Raw genomic sequence first — 19417 nt, forward strand, 5'->3', positions numbered from 1 at the left:
ACGCGATCCCATGCAGCTGCCACGCGGCCAGAGTTGAAGGGCATCTTGGTGCTGGGCATGGATCCGGGGTCACCCCATCCCCTGCCCTGGTCCTGCAGCTCTCTGAGTTTGCCCCCTCCCCCTCACACCCGATAGAGACAGCCTGAAACAGGAGATCATTGCAAAAACCCTTTCTTTCTGTTTAAACCTTACCGTGCTAAATCATCAGAGGTAGATGATTTTTCTCATTTTGTGTTCCCAGAGGTGACACCAGATTGGGTTGGCAGTGCCCAAGCCCACACCCCTGAGAGAGGAAGCATTTGTCTCTGGGAATCCTGACTAGGGTAGCATGCATACAAGTAGAGAGGAACAAGTCAGCTGACCCTGTGAGGGAAACAGGCAAGTAAGTCACGTCCTGTTTTCAGACAAGTGTTACCATCTGTGGGACCCCTAGGGGGGCCTAACTGGAAAACAGCCTCCTGTCCTGGCTTGAAGCTCAGTGTTAAAGGTTAGGTGTTAGGAAGTCTTACTCCCTCTCGTCTGCACCATGTGGGTTAATTCTTTCCAACCTCTAATCACATAAGGTGAAATGAAACGTTTTTCACAGCAAAGATACTCATGACAAGGTTGTATGTTTTTGCCAAGTATGAGGTCCCGTTTCTTGGTCAGTTGCCTTGGGCTCCGTAAACATCACTGCTTCCATGCTGACCACCATTGTGCGTTCCGGATGGGGGATGAAGGGCCAGCATGGTGACATGGATCCTGTTCCTGATGTGTGACTCGACCCTGCTCTTATGTTGACTGGATTTGTTTCTGCAGAACTAGGGGGCAGCGCCTCTCCAAATGGCCAAAGCCCTTGCCCCCACCCGTTAGCTGGTCTCGGCTGCTGCTTCAGGTCCTATTCCGGGCGCCAGCCATCCAGAAAGAAGCCACATTGCCAAAAGCCAGTGGTCAGCCTCCACTGCTCATCTTGACTTCTCAGCAGCGTTTGACAGCCAACAGCCCCTCCGTTTCTTTCCTCTTGGCTTCCTGAAGAGCGTCACTGTCTCCTGGTGTTTCTTCCACCTTATTACTCCCTCCCTTTCGTTCTCACCGATGGCTGCATCTCTTCCCATCCTACCCTCCCTTGGAGACGTTCAGTCTCGTGGCTTTAAATGCATTGGCCACTGATCCCCAAAATATCCCCACCCCGCCCTGTCTCTTGACAGGGCTCAAAACTCAACTGTCCAACAGCCTCCTCATTGCCTCTGCTTAGTTCTCTCAAGCATCTCAAACAAACTGTCAGAAACCTAAGTCTCACCTTCCCCCAAAAGTCCACACCAGGGTCTCAGTTGATGGCAACTTCAGTCTTCCTGTGATGCAAACCAAGAGCCTTGGGTCACCTCCTGTCCTCCACCTGCACACCCCACACCCAGTGGGTAAAGAAATCCTGCTGGCTTTAGAACCAGGCCAGTCCTTTTCACCTTCATTGGTATGATCGTGGTCCAAGCTAACTCAGCCGTATCACCTCGGGAGCCCCCTAATTGGTCAGGAGCCCCCTAATTGGTCTCCCTGCTTCTACTCAAGCAACACTGCAGTCTGTTACCAACACCGCAGCCAGAGGGATTCTTTTAAATATAAAAAGCCCCTCATCTCCTTAGCTCGCAGTTCTCCAGCGGCTCCCCATCTCACTCAGTAAAATCCCAAGACCTCTGCATTGGTCTCCTATCGCTGCTGTAACAAAGTACCACAAACATGGGTGTTGAAAGCAACACAGATATTTTATCTTAGAGTTCTGGAGGTCAGGAACAGAAACCGGTCTCACGGGACTGACATCAAGGCGTCCACAGGCTGTGTTCTTTGTGCAGGCTCTAGGGGAGACTGTTTCTTGCTTTCTTAGGGGGATCCACATTCTTTGACTGGTGGCCACATCACCCTCACCTCTGCTTCCATCGTCCCATCTCTTTTCAGACTCTGACCCTCCTCCCTCTCTCTGATCCAGACCCTTGTGATTACTCAGATGATACAAGATCATCTTCCCATCTCAGGATCCTTAATCGCATCTGCAAAGTCCTATTTGCCATGTGAGGTTTCATATCGTCAGGTTTCTGAGATTAGGACATGGACACCTTTGGAGGAGAGAGCGGTGGTGTTCTTTTGCCTCCCTCAACCTTCAGTGATCTCCAAGACCCTGTGTGGCTCTCCTCCCGCCAGTGCCTCTCTGGCCTCATTTTTAGAGACTCCCCCTGTCCCTTATTGTGCTCTTGTTATTAGCTAAGGCCTTTGCACTGGCTGCTTCCTTCGCCTGGAACGCTCCTGCCCCAGATGGCCACATGACTGCCTCCTCGCCTACTGCTCACCTCCATGAGGCCTACCCGCAGCACCTTATCCAAAACTGCAACCCATTCCCCACCTCTGGCATTCCTCACCACCCTGACCCAGCTCTGTTCTCCCTCACGGCAATTCCTTCTTTCCCACATACCCCGGGATTCACTTACTGTGCTGTCTCCCTCCCAGAAGTGTCAGCTCCTTGAGGACAGGAATCTCTACCTATTGCATTTACTGATGTTTCCCAACATGTGCAGTGCCTGGCACATGGCGGGGTGTGTGAGGAGACGAACAAGTGGAAAACAGCAGTCTAGTCACACCTCGGCCAACATTGGCACCAGCCTTTGGGACCATGGTCAAGCCAGCGCCGGAGGATGGGCGTGATCAGAATCCCGGGCAGCGTGCACCACTGCTTCTCACCTGCTGGACACAGGGCCTGCTCGGTCCTCGTGGACCCCGTTGTCACCACCGCCGTCATCACAGACACAGAACGTGCGACGGAGAGGACAGGCAATCAGCCAGGAGGCGAAACCCAGGCAGCCGGGACTCTCGTCCCCACCACCGAAGTGGGAAGAGTTCTGCAGCACGCCACTGTTCCGTATTTCTGAGATGCTTCCCTGTGATCTCTTCATGTTTCCCTGGTGACAGAGACCGGTCCTGGGACAGAGGGTAGGGTGAAAAGGAGCGAGATGGAGGGCAGGCTGTGTGTGTATGGGGGGGTGCACACGTACCACCCACCACTAGGATCAGTCCTGGAGTGTGGTCATACTGAACTGTAGGAAGCCCATCTTTCTAACAGCATACCTTTGGCGCCACCCCCATGGTTGGTACAGGAGTCCTCGCTACCCACTCACACTCTCCCCAGCTCACCACTCTTCCCAGCAAAACAGGCTGTGAACTGTTTGCACACTTGACTGAACAGAGAGGAGACACTGAAAGGAAGAAGAGGTGTAGGAGGACTGGGGGGCCTGAAGACAGACGCTGCCTAGTGCACAGATCCCACCACCCCATTAACTCCCCCTCCACCAGGTTGGAGAGGCCGAACTTGCTCTATCCAGAACACCTGAGTTGTTTTTGACCAGAAGAAGGACCCAGAGAGCTGGCTGGAGACTGGGATCGAATACACTGTTTAAACAGATAAGCAGGTTAGCATCCAACGTCCTGCCCTAGATGCAAGAATCCGTTGTCCTTGCTGGCTCCTCTGCACTCACCCATGTCTGGCAGTTAGGCCCCCCAGGAGGCCGAGCCCGGAAAGGGAAGGGGGCTCATTTGTTCATCAGTTACTCTGGGTCAGTCTCGAGAGTGACTGTTTTTACTTCATCCTTTCAGCAAGCCTGATAAGAGCTGTCATCTCCATTTTATAGACGAGGAGCCTGTGACCAGGAGAAGTTGAATATCGTGCTCAAGGTCATAAGAGCATGGCAGGCAGAATTTGAACCCGATGCCAGCTGGCTCCAAGTCCCGTGTACCTGCTATGCTCTGCTACACCAGCGGGGTTCGGAACTACTTAGGTAGAAGCCTTTTTCTGAGAGTTCCTCAGTCCAAAAATGCTGTAGTAGGTTTGGGAATATTTTTGAAAGTGTCTCTGGCCAGAAGCAGGGACAGCGCATCAACCAGGATTCTTCGGAGAAATGGAACCAACGAGACTGGATACTTGTTTTAAGGAACTCTGGGAACTGGCAAGTCTGAAATTCGTAGGACAGGCCAGCAGGCTGGAAACTGAGGCAGGATTTGGATGATACAGTCAAGAGGCAGAACCTCTTCTTTCCCAGGAAAGCTCAGTTTTGGCTCTTATATCCTTCGACTGCTTAGATGAGGCCCATCCAATGGTTGAGGGCAAGGGCCTTTATTTAAAGTCAACTGATTGTAAAATTACTTATATCCACGAAATACCTCCACACCAAACTTTAGATGAGTGTTTGGCCAAACGGCAGGCACCATAGCCTGGCCAGGTTGACACAGAAGAGCAACCGCTACAGGCTGAACCATCACAGACCTAGTACTTTACGGGTGCTGGGTATGACACCAAAGACTTCCACATGCACATGTGCTTGTCCCTCCCCACAATATTTAACACAAGCATGAACTCTGAGATTCAGGATGGTTCGAGTGACTTCCTAGGAGGAGTCTTAGAATCAGAGCTGGAAGCCAAGTGTGTCTGATTGCAGTTGCACCCGATGACCTTCCAGAATCTTCAGTGTTACTCTAGATTTAGCATTCTACAAGGGGTGAATGAAGTGACTGACCCAATGCCACTCAGCTCGTCACGGCTGGCTCCAGAGCTCAGGTCTCTTGGCTCCCAGTCTGGCCTTCTCACCTCCATGTACGGCCCCTCTGTTCCTGGAAGATTCTGCCTTTGAAACACTCCTGTGGGACTCACTTTCCAGATAAATGGTGGAGGCAATTTGTGCATCCCTAGGTGGTCAGCAAACCCCCTGCAAGGATATGCCAACAGGAAACCGGCCGGAAGGGTCCGAGCTCTATCATTGCCAGCTCAATGAGCAGATGTGCTCAGAGTCACTGTCCTGAAAATCACTTTATTGCTGAAACAACCTCATAATGAGACCCATTCAGGACATCCATAGCAAGACCTCTTTGGACTGCATCTGAAATGGACCTCTCTAGTGACAAACCCATCTTTGTGGCAGTTTGTGTTTCAACGAGATTAAGGGGAATTTTAGAAAGCACTCCAGAATCTGATGCTCTCTATGCGGAGAGAAATAAGACTTTCTCAGGCTGCACTTTGTAAAGCTTGCCACTTACCGGGTCGGTTTACTCTGGACCTATCAGGGTGGTTTGGTTGCAAATAACAGAAACCAATAGTAGGCAGCTGAATTGAAATGAAAAGAAATCAAAGAAAACAAGACAAAAAAAAAAAAAAACAGTTGAGTGGTATTTCTTAGGGAATCAAAGTGGAATTTGGAAAACCAATACTTGAGACTGTAATTAACCTGGGCAACTCTGGGCTCTCTGCTGCAGAAGCTCAGAAGCCTCTAGAGTGCTGCCTGACATTAGCACGTGTCAGCCCTGTGGTTTCCAATCTCTGCATCTCTGTTCAAATTTCCAGGAGTGAGAAACCGATTTGCTCAGCTTGAATCCAGTGTCTGCCCCTGAACACTGCCCTAGCCATATGTTCCTGGAGCTGCTCCTACATGCAGGAGCCACGAGAAAGAGAATCACCTTTGAGCAGGGCAGTCCAGGAAGTGGCTACTGTAACCATGGTTATAATAGCAGTAGAGACACGTGCACATTCATAGATCTCTGTTGTGGATGTGTGTACACACTTTGCCCATGCTTTGTGGTTCAGTGCTACTGGCTTCCTACGCTTTTTGCAATTATCTTGGCATAATTAGCAGTGAATGCAATCTTGGGCTTTTAGCATCCTGAGACATTTGCGACCAGAATGTAAATACCAAGCAGGAAAGATTCTGGCTGTTTTATTCACTCTGTGTCTCCAAGTGCCTAGCACGGTGCCTGGCACAGAGTAGGTGTGCTCAGGGATTGTTGAATGAGTAGCAACCACTCATCAGTGCTGGGGTGCTGCTTCTCCCCGCTTCCTGGTGGTTGCAGGGGCTTTTTCGTCTGGTGAGTCCACGGATATTCTCTAGACCCTTGTGGCCCACCCCCAACACTCAGAACCAATAGCTAAGGTATCTAGTTTTCCTGGAGGAAAGGTGGCCAACCCTGGTTCTGCCTATGGCTAATACAGGATTGACATAGAAGAGAAGGCTTGGCCATGGATGAAGGCATCTTGGGTGTTTGAAAACTGGGAAGTCATTGTTCAGGGAGACAAAGCAGGAGAGGAATGCAGACCAAAGCAGCCTGACTCAGGCTACTCATCCAACTGGCTAAATCTAGCTCACCCAGACTCTATCTTGGTGTCATCCTTTATGAGTCTCCCCAGAAATAGTGACATCAGGGTCCTATATCATTCGGTATATAGTTAACATAAACCTAATTACAAAGAATTAATTACAACTGATATTCAGAGGATTCTGAAATGACCTTCTGGTCCATCTCAGCCACGCCCTCTCCAGGGGGCACCAATGCCACCCACCCCCATAACCAGGGCTGGCTTCTGAGACCTGTCCTTACTCTGACCTCATCATTCACAGACACCAAACCCCGCCTTGTCCTTCTCAAACCACCCCTCTGTTCTTGCCCCACACTGGCCTCAGCTCACAAAGTTTTACTTCCTGGGAGCGCTACTCCCCTTTGCAGACCCGTCCCTGTTTGTGCACTGGTTCACAGTTGTGTAGAGTGAGGTGACTTTAGTGATACAACAATAAGTGATACATCTATGGAGGGGCTACTTCTTCCAACATTTTGCAAAATGCCTTCCAGTGCCCTGATTACCCCGAGGAAGAGTGCTTTCTCTACTTCAGAGATGATAAGCAGATAGCCTTTGCTAGCACCGAATCCCAGGAGTCAGTGGTCTGAGCAGAAAGCCAGAATGAAGTACCAAAGTCATGGCCAAAAGGGATCATTGGAAGATCAAGCCAGGGAACAAGGACCGTGTTGTGGTATAATAGTGACCACTTGTTGCCACAAGCCAGCCGTGTGCCAAGTGCGCCAAACAGTATTTGTATTTATGTTACCTCGTTCAGCCTCTACAACAGCTCCGCGAGGGAGATCGCATTGTCCCTTTTCAGGGAGGAAGAACCTGATGTGGTAAGAAGCTGAATTACTTGCCTGGTAACAGACTCAGTGAGTGACGGAGCCAGGATTCGAACCCCATCTGTGTTCATTACAAGACTCCTGCCTTGTGCTCCTCTCTAAGCCTTTCTCCCTTTCAAAATAATGGCCACAGAACCGGGAGATGGCAGACAAATCTAGAAGGGCAGGAGCTGGGTCTCAGAGGAGCAGGGCAAGTCGGCCGGGCTCAGAGGTGGGAGCGAGGAAATGCATGGAGCATGCCCACCCTCATGTGGACACCAGAGCTTGTGTTGGGTGCTGGCTATGGAGGCAGGGCTGCCTACTTTATTTTTTTTTAATATTTTATTGATTGATTGATGAAAGACACAGAGAGAGAGGCAGAGACACAGGCAGAGGGAGAAGCAGGCTCCTCACATGGAGCCCGATGTGGGACTTGATCCCAGGACCCCGGGATCATGCCCTGAGCCAAAGGCGATGCTCAATCACTGAGCCCCCCAGGTGCCCCAGGTCTGGCTACTTTAAAGGCTCAGAGCCTGTGGGACTTGGGCTTGAGAAGTCGAAAAGATGGGACGCAGAAATGCCCAGGTTGGTGGCCATCTCATCAACTTGATGTCGGACGTTCGCATGTGGCCAGTGGTGGTCAGCCCAGTGGACTCTGAGGGCTGGACTCCAACCCCTGTGGGTCCCCAGAGACCTGCCTTCTGCACTTGGCTCTAACAGGGACACTCGCTGTGAAAGTAAGCCCCTCCTGTCTGGCCTGCCCTCTGTACTCTCCAAAAAGACTCCGCTTTTAGGATCAGAAGCAACATTTCTTCTCTGGCCTCCTGAGTGGTATTGGACAAGCTGCTTAGCCTCCCTGGGCCTCAGTTTCCCCATCTTTCAACTGAGAGTTTGACTTGGGCTTTCTGTCCTCTCCCCCCACCCCCGTGCCAACCAACTCCCTGCCCTCATGTGAGAGAGGCCTCATGGGGACCCTGTCTCTGCCTGCCCTTTCTTTTCAGGAAGTCTGTCATCCAGCTTGACCTTGCCAACACCAAGAAAGCGATGATTGTCCCTGCGTTCGAGACACTGCGCTACCGGCTCTCTTTCCCCAAATCGAAAGCGGAGCTGCTGTCGATGCTGGACATGGGGACTCTCTTCACATTCAGGTGAGTAGCCTCAGTGTCCTCCCCTGGGGGTGTCTGAGGCCTTCCTGTTCCCAGAAGCCAGGCTCCAGAGCCACTGGCTCACAAGCTGGTTGCTACCTTAGACCATCTTAGGGCCAGAAAAAGTGCCACAGGCCCCCAACTAGGCTTTTGGGATATTCTCTTCCCACATGCCGCACGCTTCATCTTGTATGTGGCAGTGGACATCATGTGTCTGGATGGAAGGACAGGATGTCAGGTAGGAAGTTAGCTCACGCTTTTTGTACTTTACTCAGGGTAGATTCCTGATCCTGTCTCAATTCTGTCTTTGGGTTTGTGTGTTCCTTCATTCATCTGGGAAGTGGGTTCATCCTGTTGGTTACTATTCCCTCGTTCCCTTGTTTTGTGAGCGGTCCAGATACCAAGGTCCTTGGGCTGAGGATGGGGGTCCATAGCTTCAACAGCCCAGGGCACCAAGGTGATTCTGGGCTTGAACATGGCAGAGGGGGCAGTCGGCTGTCCTGTTGCCCAAGTGAGAGGTGTTTTGTTTTTCTTTTTAAGATTTTATGTATTTATTTATGAGAGACAGAGAGAGACAGGCAGAGACATAGGCAGAGGGAGAAGCAGGCTCCACACAGGGAGCCCGAAGTGGGACTCAATCCTGGGACTCCAGGATCACGGCCTCTGCTGAAAGGCAGATACTCAACCATTGTGCCACCCAGGCATCTCTGGTTTGTTTTGGTTTTTTTAAAAGAGTTTATTTATTGATGAGAGACACAGAGAGGCAGAGACACAGGCAAAGGGAGAAGCAGGCTCCATGCAGGGAGCCCGACGTGGGACTTGATCCCAAGACCCAGGATCACACCCTGAGCCAAAGGCAGATGCTCAACCACTGAGCCACCCAGGTTCCCCCACAAAGTGACAGTTTTGAACAAGCTCCTCGTTGGCCTGATTTTTCCAAGCCCCCAAGTCCTGCAGGACCATTGCTGGGGAGCTATCCTGCCACCTGTCCAAAATGCCCAGGAAGCGTGTACGAGTGTACAGGTGTGAATGGGTTCTGACTCCCGGGAACAGGCTGTGGCATTAAGTCTAGTGCTCGTGGGAGAAGTAGGAGTCCTCCCTGGTCTCTTGATAGAGCAGTCTGAAGAGAGAGCCACTGCCCCACCTGCTCCTATTTTAAAGAGAAGCCTTCACACAGAACAGTGCAAAAACAGCCAACACTGCCTGTGAGTAAACACGTCACACGTTTCTAGGCAATCTGAATTTTATTGAAAAGGTTATAATAACAACTTTGGTGTCCATACTACTGTTAAGTTACCAGAAGTTTCTAGAAGGCTCTCTCAAATTTTATTTTGGGAAAGTAACCTGATGAGATAGGTTATTCATTCAACAATTCAGAGATGATTCTTGTTCACGTTTCATGCAGATAAACAGAGGAGTAGAGGGATCCTGCTAGAGCCAGAACTCGAACCCCAGCCTTCTCCCTCTATCCAGAATTCTGGAAAGTGACCTGAAATGGTTTAATAACCCCCTAAACTCAGACTTCTTTCTTCCTGGCAAGAAATAACTACCATTTGGCGAATATATAACTTGTACCAGACACTGTCATCAGCTGTGTGATCCTCACAACAAATCTATGAGGCAGATACTGTCATTCCCCTTTTACAGACCAAGAAACTGAGGCACTGAGATGCTAAATAACTTACCTAAGGACACACCACCAGAGCATGGCAGAGCCTGGATTCAGTCCAGGTCTCAGGAGCTGCAAAGACCATGCTTTTAACTCACAGTTGAACTGAGTCCTGAATGTTCAGTGTTAGATGCAGGTAAAGACTGACGCTCTGAGACCAGATCTTAGTGTGAGCCTCCCACAGACGCCAGAGCCTGAAGGCTCCATGTCCGGCAAATTTCCAGGGCATCTTTCCTCCCATGTCCATCCCCAGGTGATGTAAGAACTCATTTCAAGGCCATGCCTGTGGCAGGAAAGCTGGGGTTTGGCCTGCCATGTCCATGATTCCTGCTCTGGCCAACAGCTAACAGCCATGAGGCTAAGTGCTAAATTACAGACCTTCTCCCCCAGCCCCCTGAGAAATTGCTTGTCACCTGCCCTCCAAATGATGAACTCTCAGGTCCCCTCACAGCAGAAACCCCCTCCCACTGCAGCTGGAATGGGAAGCGTTCCCCACCCCTGCCCTCTACATTCTCAGAGTGGGGTCCCTGGACATGTAGCCTCAGCATCCCCTGGGAACTTCGAGGCTTCAGGTCTCAAGCTGCATCCCGGATGCACTGGATCAAGACCTGTGCGGGTGGAACCCAGTGACTGGTTCGCCAGGAGTCTCCTAGGTGATTCTGATACTCAGCTCAAGTCTGAGAACCGCTGCTCAAAGCAGAGTGCCCCCAGATCTCTTCAGAGTGGCCTCCCATGTGCTGTATCCAGGAAACCTCTCATCTCTGTTTGGTTATTTGTTTTTTGTGTCTTGTTTTTTGGTTTTTTTTGGAGGCTCCTGGTGTTGATGGTCTCAGAGAACGAGCCCTGGAGTCCCGTGTCTGTGGCCTGACAGTGGTTTCCTTGGGGCATAGTCAGGCTCTGGCGTGGCTTTGGGGCAGGTGAACTGTAATGTCACCCTGTCCTGTGCTGACCAGCCACTCGGCATGCTGGTCCATCTTCAAGCTGAGCTAACGGAAGCTGCCTCCCCACCCCAGGGAACACAGCGGCCCTCCCCCTCTCTTCTTCTTTCTCACACTAGGCCAAGAGTTTGTATTCCAAATAAGATGCCTATTGAAAAAAAAAAAAGATGCCTATTGATACACGAATATCACTGAGAGTAAGGCCCCTGTGGATTGACATCATATCCAGGCCAAAGAAGAGGGAGAAATGAGCACATCTTCATTTTTCGAGGCATCACTATATATCAGACACTGCTCTGGGTACTTTATATGAATTCACATCATTGTCATAAATCCACGAAGGAGTCATTATTCTCTCTGTTTCACCAACAGAAAGAAACGAATAATAATTATTATTTATTAATAATGTCACCTAGAGAAAGAAATGAAGGAACAGAGGAATTAGGTAAATTTTCTACACCTGCTGAGTGACAATTCAAACCCAGACAGCTGGCTCCAGATTCGTTGTTCTTAGCTGCCTTGTTAAACTGCCTCTTAGGGAAGGAGCATTTATTGAGTGCCTCCTGTGTGCCAGCACTGTTCCAAGCTCTCTATAAACATTTCCTCCTTCCAGTTCCTTCGCCATTCAGCAAGAGAGCTGTTCTTTTCCCCAGGGGACACAAGAGGGAAGTGAAAGCTGGTGTAGATGGTTTGCTGACCAAACTCCTCCACTCCTAAGCGACAGAGGCAGGATTCGAACCCTGATGCGGTGGCCCCACTATGCGGAGCTTGAGCTACAGTGAGTGCCTGGCCGCTGGAGGTGCAGGGCCAGCTCTGTGGGAGCGTCAGGTGCCAGAGAACTGTAAGCTAGTTCACGAATAGAAGTAACTCCTTCCCAGCCTGGTTCTTGGATTAATCCCAACATCTTGCAGTATCCCTACTTCTCACACTCCGTTAAGGGGGCATTACTCTGCCTTTCATTTCCCTTCCCATCGTGTGACTGTGGTTTTGGTGGCGGTTGCTGAATTGATGGAGCCGGGGATTCAGGTCCCTGCCCTCTGCTAGCCTGGCAGGTAGCCCGGCAACACAGTGTCCTGACAGGCCACAGGTTGGCCAGTGCCCATTCAGCCACACTGGGCAGTTCCTGGGTGTCCCAGGGAGGCCCAGCCTCGCAGAGTAAGCAGGTGGCTGCGTCCCTACCAGAAAAGCTCCACTCACCACACTGACCACTGACTCTCACTTACACCTCACCTTAGAGCCTGCCTGAGTGGAGGTGAGGCCCCAGACCACGAGCTCCTTTCTCCCTAAAGCTCCCTAACTTGTTGGGGTCCCACCTTTTTCTGTCTTGCTTTCATATTTTTCTACAATGTTCTTTTTCCCTAACCCCTTGCTCTTGGGCCAGCTCTGCTGCTTCACTAGGCTCCCGGCCTCCTGCCATCTCTTTGTAGTTTCCCAAGGCAGATTCCTGCCCACTACCTGCTCTCTGTCTTAGATACCCCTCAGGTTTTTAGATCACTTGTTCATTAATTTATTCACTGACTCTCTGCTCTGTAGAGGCCAGAGAGTGTGGGTGATGGTGACAAAGAGGAGAGATCACCCAGCATAGCAATTCAGGGACCTGGCCCTTTGGCCAGACTGTCTAGGTTTGAATCCCAGCTCCATCCTTACTATTTGTAACCTGATATTGAATAAGTTACAAGAACTTAAAGCTGTAGGCAGAATATTTACAGTGTAACCAGTATATAGCAAGTGCTTAATATATGTTAGCTTGTTATGATTGCTGCTACGTGGTGATATTCACTTCTGTTGCCATATAAGGAATTTAGAAGCTTTAAACAATACAAATTTATTATCTCACAGTCCCTTAGGGTCAAAGATCTGGGCATGAGGTGGCTGGATTGTCACTCAGGGCCTCGCTCGTGGGGGCAAAGCTCCAGTTCTCCAGAGCACTCCTCTAGGCTCCCTGACTTTCTTCCTTACACATGGAGGACTGTGGTCACCATTTCCTGCTGGCTGTCTGCCACATGGCCCCACAAGCAGCTCACACATGGCTCTTTGCTCTCTTCCCCCACATCTAAAAGTTCACATGATTCGGCCAGTCCCACGCCCCACCAGTAATTCCCCTTTGTTTAACCCAAAGTCAACTGATTAGTAACCTTAATTACATCTGCAAGGATCCTTTTTGCCAGATGATGTAACATAAGCACAGGTTCTGCCTCAAGGGGGAGAACGTTCTATGAGGGACAGGGTCACTGTGTTCTCTGGTAGGAATAACCAGCACAGACCGACCTGCCCTTAGGTCCCTATGAATGATGCAGAGCTCTCCAGGAAGTCACTTACCTCTTCATTGTGAGAGTCTCCTCGTTAATGGAGGATGGAGATGACAGACTGGATTAGTTTCCTAGCACTGCTATAACAAGATGCTATAAACCAGGTAGCTCAACATGGTGGAAGTTCTTTCTCTTAATTGCAGAAGCCAGAAATCCAAAACCAAAGTGTTGGCAGGCTCATTCCTCCTCCAAAGGCTCTAGGGAAGAATCCTTCTTTGCCTCTCTCCAGCTTCTGGTGGAGGCTGACCATCCTTGACATTCCTTGGCTTGTGGGTACATCACTTCAGTCCCTGCCTCCACCTTCCCATGGCATCCTTCTGGTGTGTGTGTCTCAGTATCCACATTTCCTTCTTTTATTATTTTTTTTTCACATTTCCTTCTTATAAAGACACCAGTGGTTGGAAGAGAGCCCACCCTAACCCACTGTGACCTCATCTTGATATATCTGCAAAGACCCTCTTTCCAAGTAGGTCACATCCACAGGTACTGGAGGTCGGACTTGAACCTATCTTTTTTTGCGTCACAGTGCAACCCACACAAGGACTGTATCCGCATATACCTTTTCTTCCTCCAAAGCAGTAGCATTGGTAAAGCTGAGCTTCCTTCCTTGTACCCAATGGCTTTTCTCCATGTGACCCAGGTACCACGTCTGGACGAAAGGCCATGCTCCCACAAACTTTGCCAAGTGGCGGACCGCCACCACGCCTTACCGTGTTGAGTGGGAGGCTGATTTTGAGCCATACGTTGTCGTGAGAAGGGACTGCCCTGAGTACGACCGGAGGTTTGTGGGCTTTGGCTGGAACAAGGTGGCTCATATCATGGAACTGGATGCACAGGTGAGCTGATGGAATGTCCTGGAGCTGTTGCTATGGGGGAAGAAGCCATGTAGACTTCAGGGCTGAAAGGGGACCCTGGAGGTCAGAGAGCAGAGCATGGAGACAGAACAAGATGTGGTCAGGGACCACAGAACAGAACATGACAGTGCTAATTCTCAGGGCCGCTGATTCCCAGATCATTCCTCTTTCTCTACCTTTGGGTGAGAGTTGGATTCCTGAGCAGGACCCAGGCAAGTGTGAGTGTCCTGTGACAAAACATTTCATTCCCCATCCTCACCCAATTTAATGATGAGAACAAAAAAAAAAAAAAAAAATCATCACTTGGCTCTTGTGCCATGTAACTGGCACAAAGCATTCTACAAGTTCGATATAAGGGTCACAAGAAGGCATGTGGCTTGAGATGCAGCGCATTATCTTACTCTGTCACTAAAAGCAATGATTTGGGGGCTATGTTTAATTGTGAAACATTTTCATTCATTCAACTAATACTTACTAAACACCTACTTCAAAAGAAATTGGCAGAATTCTAACAGGATACACCAGGTGTCTGCAAGCTTTCTGCAGACGACCAGATAGTAAATTTGGGGGCTTCATGGAGCCTACAGGTCTCCTTACTCAGCTACTCAACTCGGCTGTTGTAGTTCAACTATAGACAATAACTAAACATGGGCGTGGCTGTATTCCAATAAAACTTTATAAAAACATATAGGAAGCCGGACTTGCTGCAGTGTTAAATAAACAAAAGCACAGCTAAACTAATCTGGTTAAATTAGGAGAAGGATGCCTAGGCCTCTCAATCCCACCTTTTTCCCCTTTATGTGTTATTCTCCAAGGCTTCTCCTCATGGAGCACGGGATAAATATCTTTCAACAGGAGCACCTCAAATTAAAAAAAAAAAAAAAAAAAAAGGCAAGGTCGGATGCTCAGTGCTGGCTACCCCGAGAATCACCTGGAGAACTTTCCAACAGTTCCAGTATGTTTGAGAGCAGTCCTGAGTGATTTTAATAAGCATCTAGGGTTGCAAACCACTGGTGTAGATGGGAGGTTGTAGAATAGTGTCCATACTTAACAACAGAAGCATGATCTTTAGTATCCATTTTTTCAGTACTACTGAAGGTAGTGCAATGCTGCTCACAGAAACGTTCAGGCTGCCCCAACTTCTGCTTGAAGGAAAAGAAATGCCATATTCTTGTGTCCAGCAGTGCGGTGAGGTGAACTGGTTCAAATAGTTAATTTTTTCCAGCACTGAGACCCGGCTTTTGTTTGTTTTAAGGCAATTTTGACAGAACTCTTGAAAATGTCTTGATTTATTTTTCTTTCTTTGCTGGTAGCACAGCCAAACATAACTTTACCCTTTCCAGCGATTTCCCGAAATAATGAGTACATACCCAACAGGTAATCCAGCACACCTGTAGGGCTAGTGGGATTGGCCAGGTTCTTTGTCCCCACAGGAAAGTCCCAAACAGCTAAGCTCTGGGAGCCCTTGCATTTTCTCTTCAGTATTTATCTTATTCCTCCCCACCATCAACTGTCATTTCTTGCTGCTGTCAGCGTTCCTCCATCTGGAACAGCTACCTTTCCCCATTCTGAGTCTCCCTTACAGAGTTCATTCTGATCTGCTCTGGGCCAGAAAACTAGATGACCAAAGCTTAGCAGACGTTATGTCTGAAATCAGAGCACATGGGGTCTGAGGGAAGGTGTGCTGGCTTCTCTTTAGAGTTCCGTGTCCTAAATTTGTGTCACCTATTTTGGCTCTTTGGAGGCGTTTTATTTTTAGTCTGAATTTCTAATGCTGAGTGGAGGCTACTATATGGTAGCGTGACTTATCATAAGGATGAGTAAGCAAGAGCTTTGTTCTAAGTGAGCTTCTATCCAGTGGGGTCTTTTTTTTTATTATTCTTTTTTTTTTGGTCCCCTCTTGTGTACTAATCTGTTGAGGCTGTCAAATCTCATCAAGTCCTATGAGAAATCACATAAACAGACATCATTTAATTGAACAAGAGCGTCTCTCATGGCTTGCATCATTCTAGAACAACCACATGGGCACGTGCTCACATTTACCAAGAACCTTTCATGGGCCAGGAGCTCTGTCCAGCACTATTCCGTACATTATTGGTCATCTTTCAAGGTAGGTATTATTACATTTGCTTTATAGATGAGGAAACTAAGGCAGAGAGAAGCCAAGTAGTTTGTCCAGCGTCATGGCAACAGCCCTGCACTGTCCCTCTCCGGCATGGCTGTCTCTCCATACACCCTCCTTGCTGATGTCATTCTCCACTTCATTCATTCACTTGGTCATCTGATCACCCACTTGGGCATATACCGTATAGGCCTGAGGGTTCTTGCAAGTGCTCACGCCGCTCTTGTCTTCCAGGAATATGAATTCATCGTGCTGCCCAATGCTTACATGATCCACATGCCTCATGCCCCCAGCTTTGACATCACCAAGTTCCGGTCCAACAAGCAATACCGCGTCTGTCTCAAAACCCTGAAGGAAGAGTTTCAGCAGGACATGTCCCGCCGCTATGGCTTTGCTGCCCTCAAATATCTCACGGCCGAGAACAACAGCTAGCACCAGGAAGTCCGCCACTAGGGAGAGAGACCTCTTCTACAGGGGGAACGCCACTTGCTCTTTGGGGCCCAGCCTTCAAACTCAAAATTGAGTGATGCTTTTTTTGGTTTGTTTTTATTTGTCTTTTTGGCCCAACAAAGCCGCCCACACTATAGAGATCTGGGATAAGGATCCGGCCAGCGCCTCTCTGCTCCACAATCTGACATTCCCAGGATGCAGAAGGATAGCTCATCGACACAGTCTCTTCAAGAATGGGACACAGAGGAGTTCGAGGGAGCAAGGGGGTTATCCGACCACAAAGCCTCAAAACCAAGCAGGTCTTTAGGATGTTCTCATTGCATTTTAAGAAAGGGAAGTCAGGGTGCTGGGGGTTAGCCATCCCAGGAAATAAAAGCAAAACTGTCTCTTCGTTTGAAGAAACTTTCTTTTGTGTCCTGCAGTCTAGCTGCGTATCCGGGGTGGGAGGCAAACCAATGATCTGAACCAACCATTTGGGAAAACCCAGTGGGGACATTATACCTGGTAGGACCTGGAGGTGGGGTTGGTTGGTTCTTTATCCTCAAGGACACTCTTGTTTTGCTTTGATTTGTTTTTGTTTGGGGGGATTTTGTTTGTCTGTTTGTTTTTGGTCTGGGAATCCAAAATAGAAAACCTGATCTTTTAAGGCTCTGAAGGAGAATCCGCTGCCTCATCCAGCATGCCCCCATCAGCAGTGGCCCAGCAACAAGTAGGAGAGTCTTTGGCCAATATTTAGACATGGGCAGCCTTCTTCAGGATTATCACCGAGGCCCCCGTGACTTTGAATCCCCTACTCTCCAGAATCCAGGGGCTAAGACAGAGACTGCGGAAATACCAAGACCAGTGGTTCTACAACTGGTCACATATGCTATTGGCCATGACCGGTTTGTGGGGAAAGGGCTCTGAAGGGACTCTTGCGGTGCACACGGAAGGCACCAACCTCTCAGGCTTTAGAAGAACTGCAGTAGTTCACACAAGCCCAATACTGAAGACCCATGTTTCCATCTGGAGACCTTCGGGAAGAAGGCCTTGGGTTCCTCTGTGTTCATGCCGCCTCCCTGTGGCTGGGACAAGGTCACGGCCTCAGGCTCCCTCTGGGACCTGTCGGGGGTGGGGGCGGGGGGGATAGGCAAGCACCTTTACCGTTACACGGATTGAGGAGACACTGGACTTTTTACCCATTTTCTTGAATCTTCAATATTAATGTTGTGTTTACATTGATGAGAACAAGAGTCCACGCCTACTCTCGGCGAGGCTGTTTGTACTAAGTTGCAATGTGACCAGCGAACGCTGCATTCAATAAACGAAAGTACGGACTGTTTCTTCCCCGCTCCCTCCCAGTCTTGTGAGATGATGCTGCCGAGACACATGCCAGTGTAGAGAGCAAGATCCATAAACGGCAACCTTACACTTTCTGTTCTCCCATTTTGTTTTTCTCATCATTCGAACCTTAACCTCGCTCGTTTTCTCCTTTTCTGAGGTTAGATCTCACTTTATGCCCCAACCCTCAAAGCATCTTCAGAGTCTCTGTCCATCTTCTGTCTCAGCGCAGAAGCCAGACACTTTATATCCCAGCTGCTAGCAAGGGAGATCCTGGTAATCACTGGGAGTGAGCCCCCAACCCTTTGTCCTGGTGGTCATGTGACACCCACAGCACTCTTACGAGATCCTTGCATGTGTTATATGCTCAAGTGGAGATCTCACTAAATGTATTTAAAAAGCTTAGGAAAACAATTATTTGGACTAATCCTCAGATACGGATACATTTCCGTGTGTATGTATGTGAATGCGTGTATGCATATATATTTATCATATATATGTTACATATATATAGTATATACGGAGCATGTACATCCCCAAATTAATACACAAATACTATAAAAAGATAGCACAAACGTATTCAAAGTACGTGTTAAAGTCCTCTTTCTCCATAGGTGTGTGAGAGCCAGCTCCTGCCAGCTCACAGGAATTTAATGTGTGCATCTCCTTCCTATGCTTGTGTCCGGTGTTTCATGTTCCTACTTTGAAATTGGCCATGATGAAAGTATTTACGCCACGGCAATCAGAAAACCACAAATCAGGTCACCATCACCACCCCAAGAGCTGATGGTTAAACATTTACCAGCACACCAATGCCTTTTTCTCTTCCTTCTGTATACACACACACCAACACACACACACTTGCTCAAAAATTATCTTTTATAGAGAAGACCATTGTTAATGTAATTTTTAATCCGTCACTACTAGCTACTTAAGCTAAGTGGAAATGTACTAGTACTACTGGTTCCTTGACGCTAAAAATCAAATTTTAATTCCCTAAAGCCTTTTATTTTTTACAGTTCCTGAATCCTGCCCAGCCACCTTGCCTTCCTTTGCCTTTCTATGGGTAGAGTCGTGACCATATAACTTACCATGCAGACTGGGTCACTTCTGAGAATAAGAGAAGGTGCTAAGTACTTTGAGACAACAGGTGTAAATTGGAGGACGATGTAGCTTCATGTACACTGAATTTATTAAAGCCAGAAACTGACTCTCCACACTGACAGGAGAAAATCCTATTTCCCCAAAGACAGGTGCCTGACATAATGAAGCTGGTCTCACTTAAGGCTAGAGCTCAGATGCTGGCTAATGCCCAAGTTCAACACTGAGGCTGCCAACCCAGTGGAGGCTGAGTTCTGCAGAGCCTCAAATAATTCCCAGAATTTACATTGAGAGCAGCAGCTCCTTACCAGCCCCAGTTCACGGGCAGGGGGAGCTTCAGCCCTCAGGGCAGAGGCAGTTCCTACCCATGGTGATTCCTTAATCTCAGTTCCCCAGGGCAAAACAAGCTTATAAATGGGTCACGCTGGTGTTTTCATGCTTTAAAAAGTCAATACCATCTTGGCTTTCAGCTGGGAGGAAAGAAAGGTTTCTCTCGCTTTAGCCTCCATAATATCCAGTGTCTGGGAGAGCTAAGATTCATTGAGTAACCACCATGTAAAAGGGCCT

At 48.8% G+C, this 19417-nt stretch overlaps 1 protein-coding gene across 4 annotated transcripts in view; it reads left to right on the forward strand.

Moving 5' to 3' along the window:
* LARGE1 (LARGE xylosyl- and glucuronyltransferase 1) overlaps nucleotides 1-17750 on the forward strand; it is a 521069-nt gene extending 503319 nt beyond the window's left edge. For all 4 annotated transcript variants that reach the window (XM_072844187.1, XM_072844185.1, XM_072844186.1 and 1 more), the window contains 3 exons: nucleotides 7944-8090; nucleotides 13644-13839; nucleotides 16214-17750. In XM_072844187.1, coding sequence (XP_072700288.1) covers nucleotides 7944-8090; nucleotides 13644-13839; nucleotides 16214-16411 — 541 coding nt within the window. In that variant the 3' untranslated portion in view covers nucleotides 16412-17750. The remainder of the gene's footprint in view (nucleotides 1-7943; nucleotides 8091-13643; nucleotides 13840-16213) is intronic.
* The last annotated feature ends 1667 nt before the right edge of the window (nucleotides 17751-19417 follow it).

The sequence above is a fragment of the Canis lupus genome, chromosome 11, assembly GCF_048164855.1.
Source record: "Canis lupus baileyi chromosome 11, mCanLup2.hap1, whole genome shotgun sequence".
NCBI classification, from domain to species: Eukaryota; Metazoa; Chordata; class Mammalia; order Carnivora; family Canidae; genus Canis; species Canis lupus.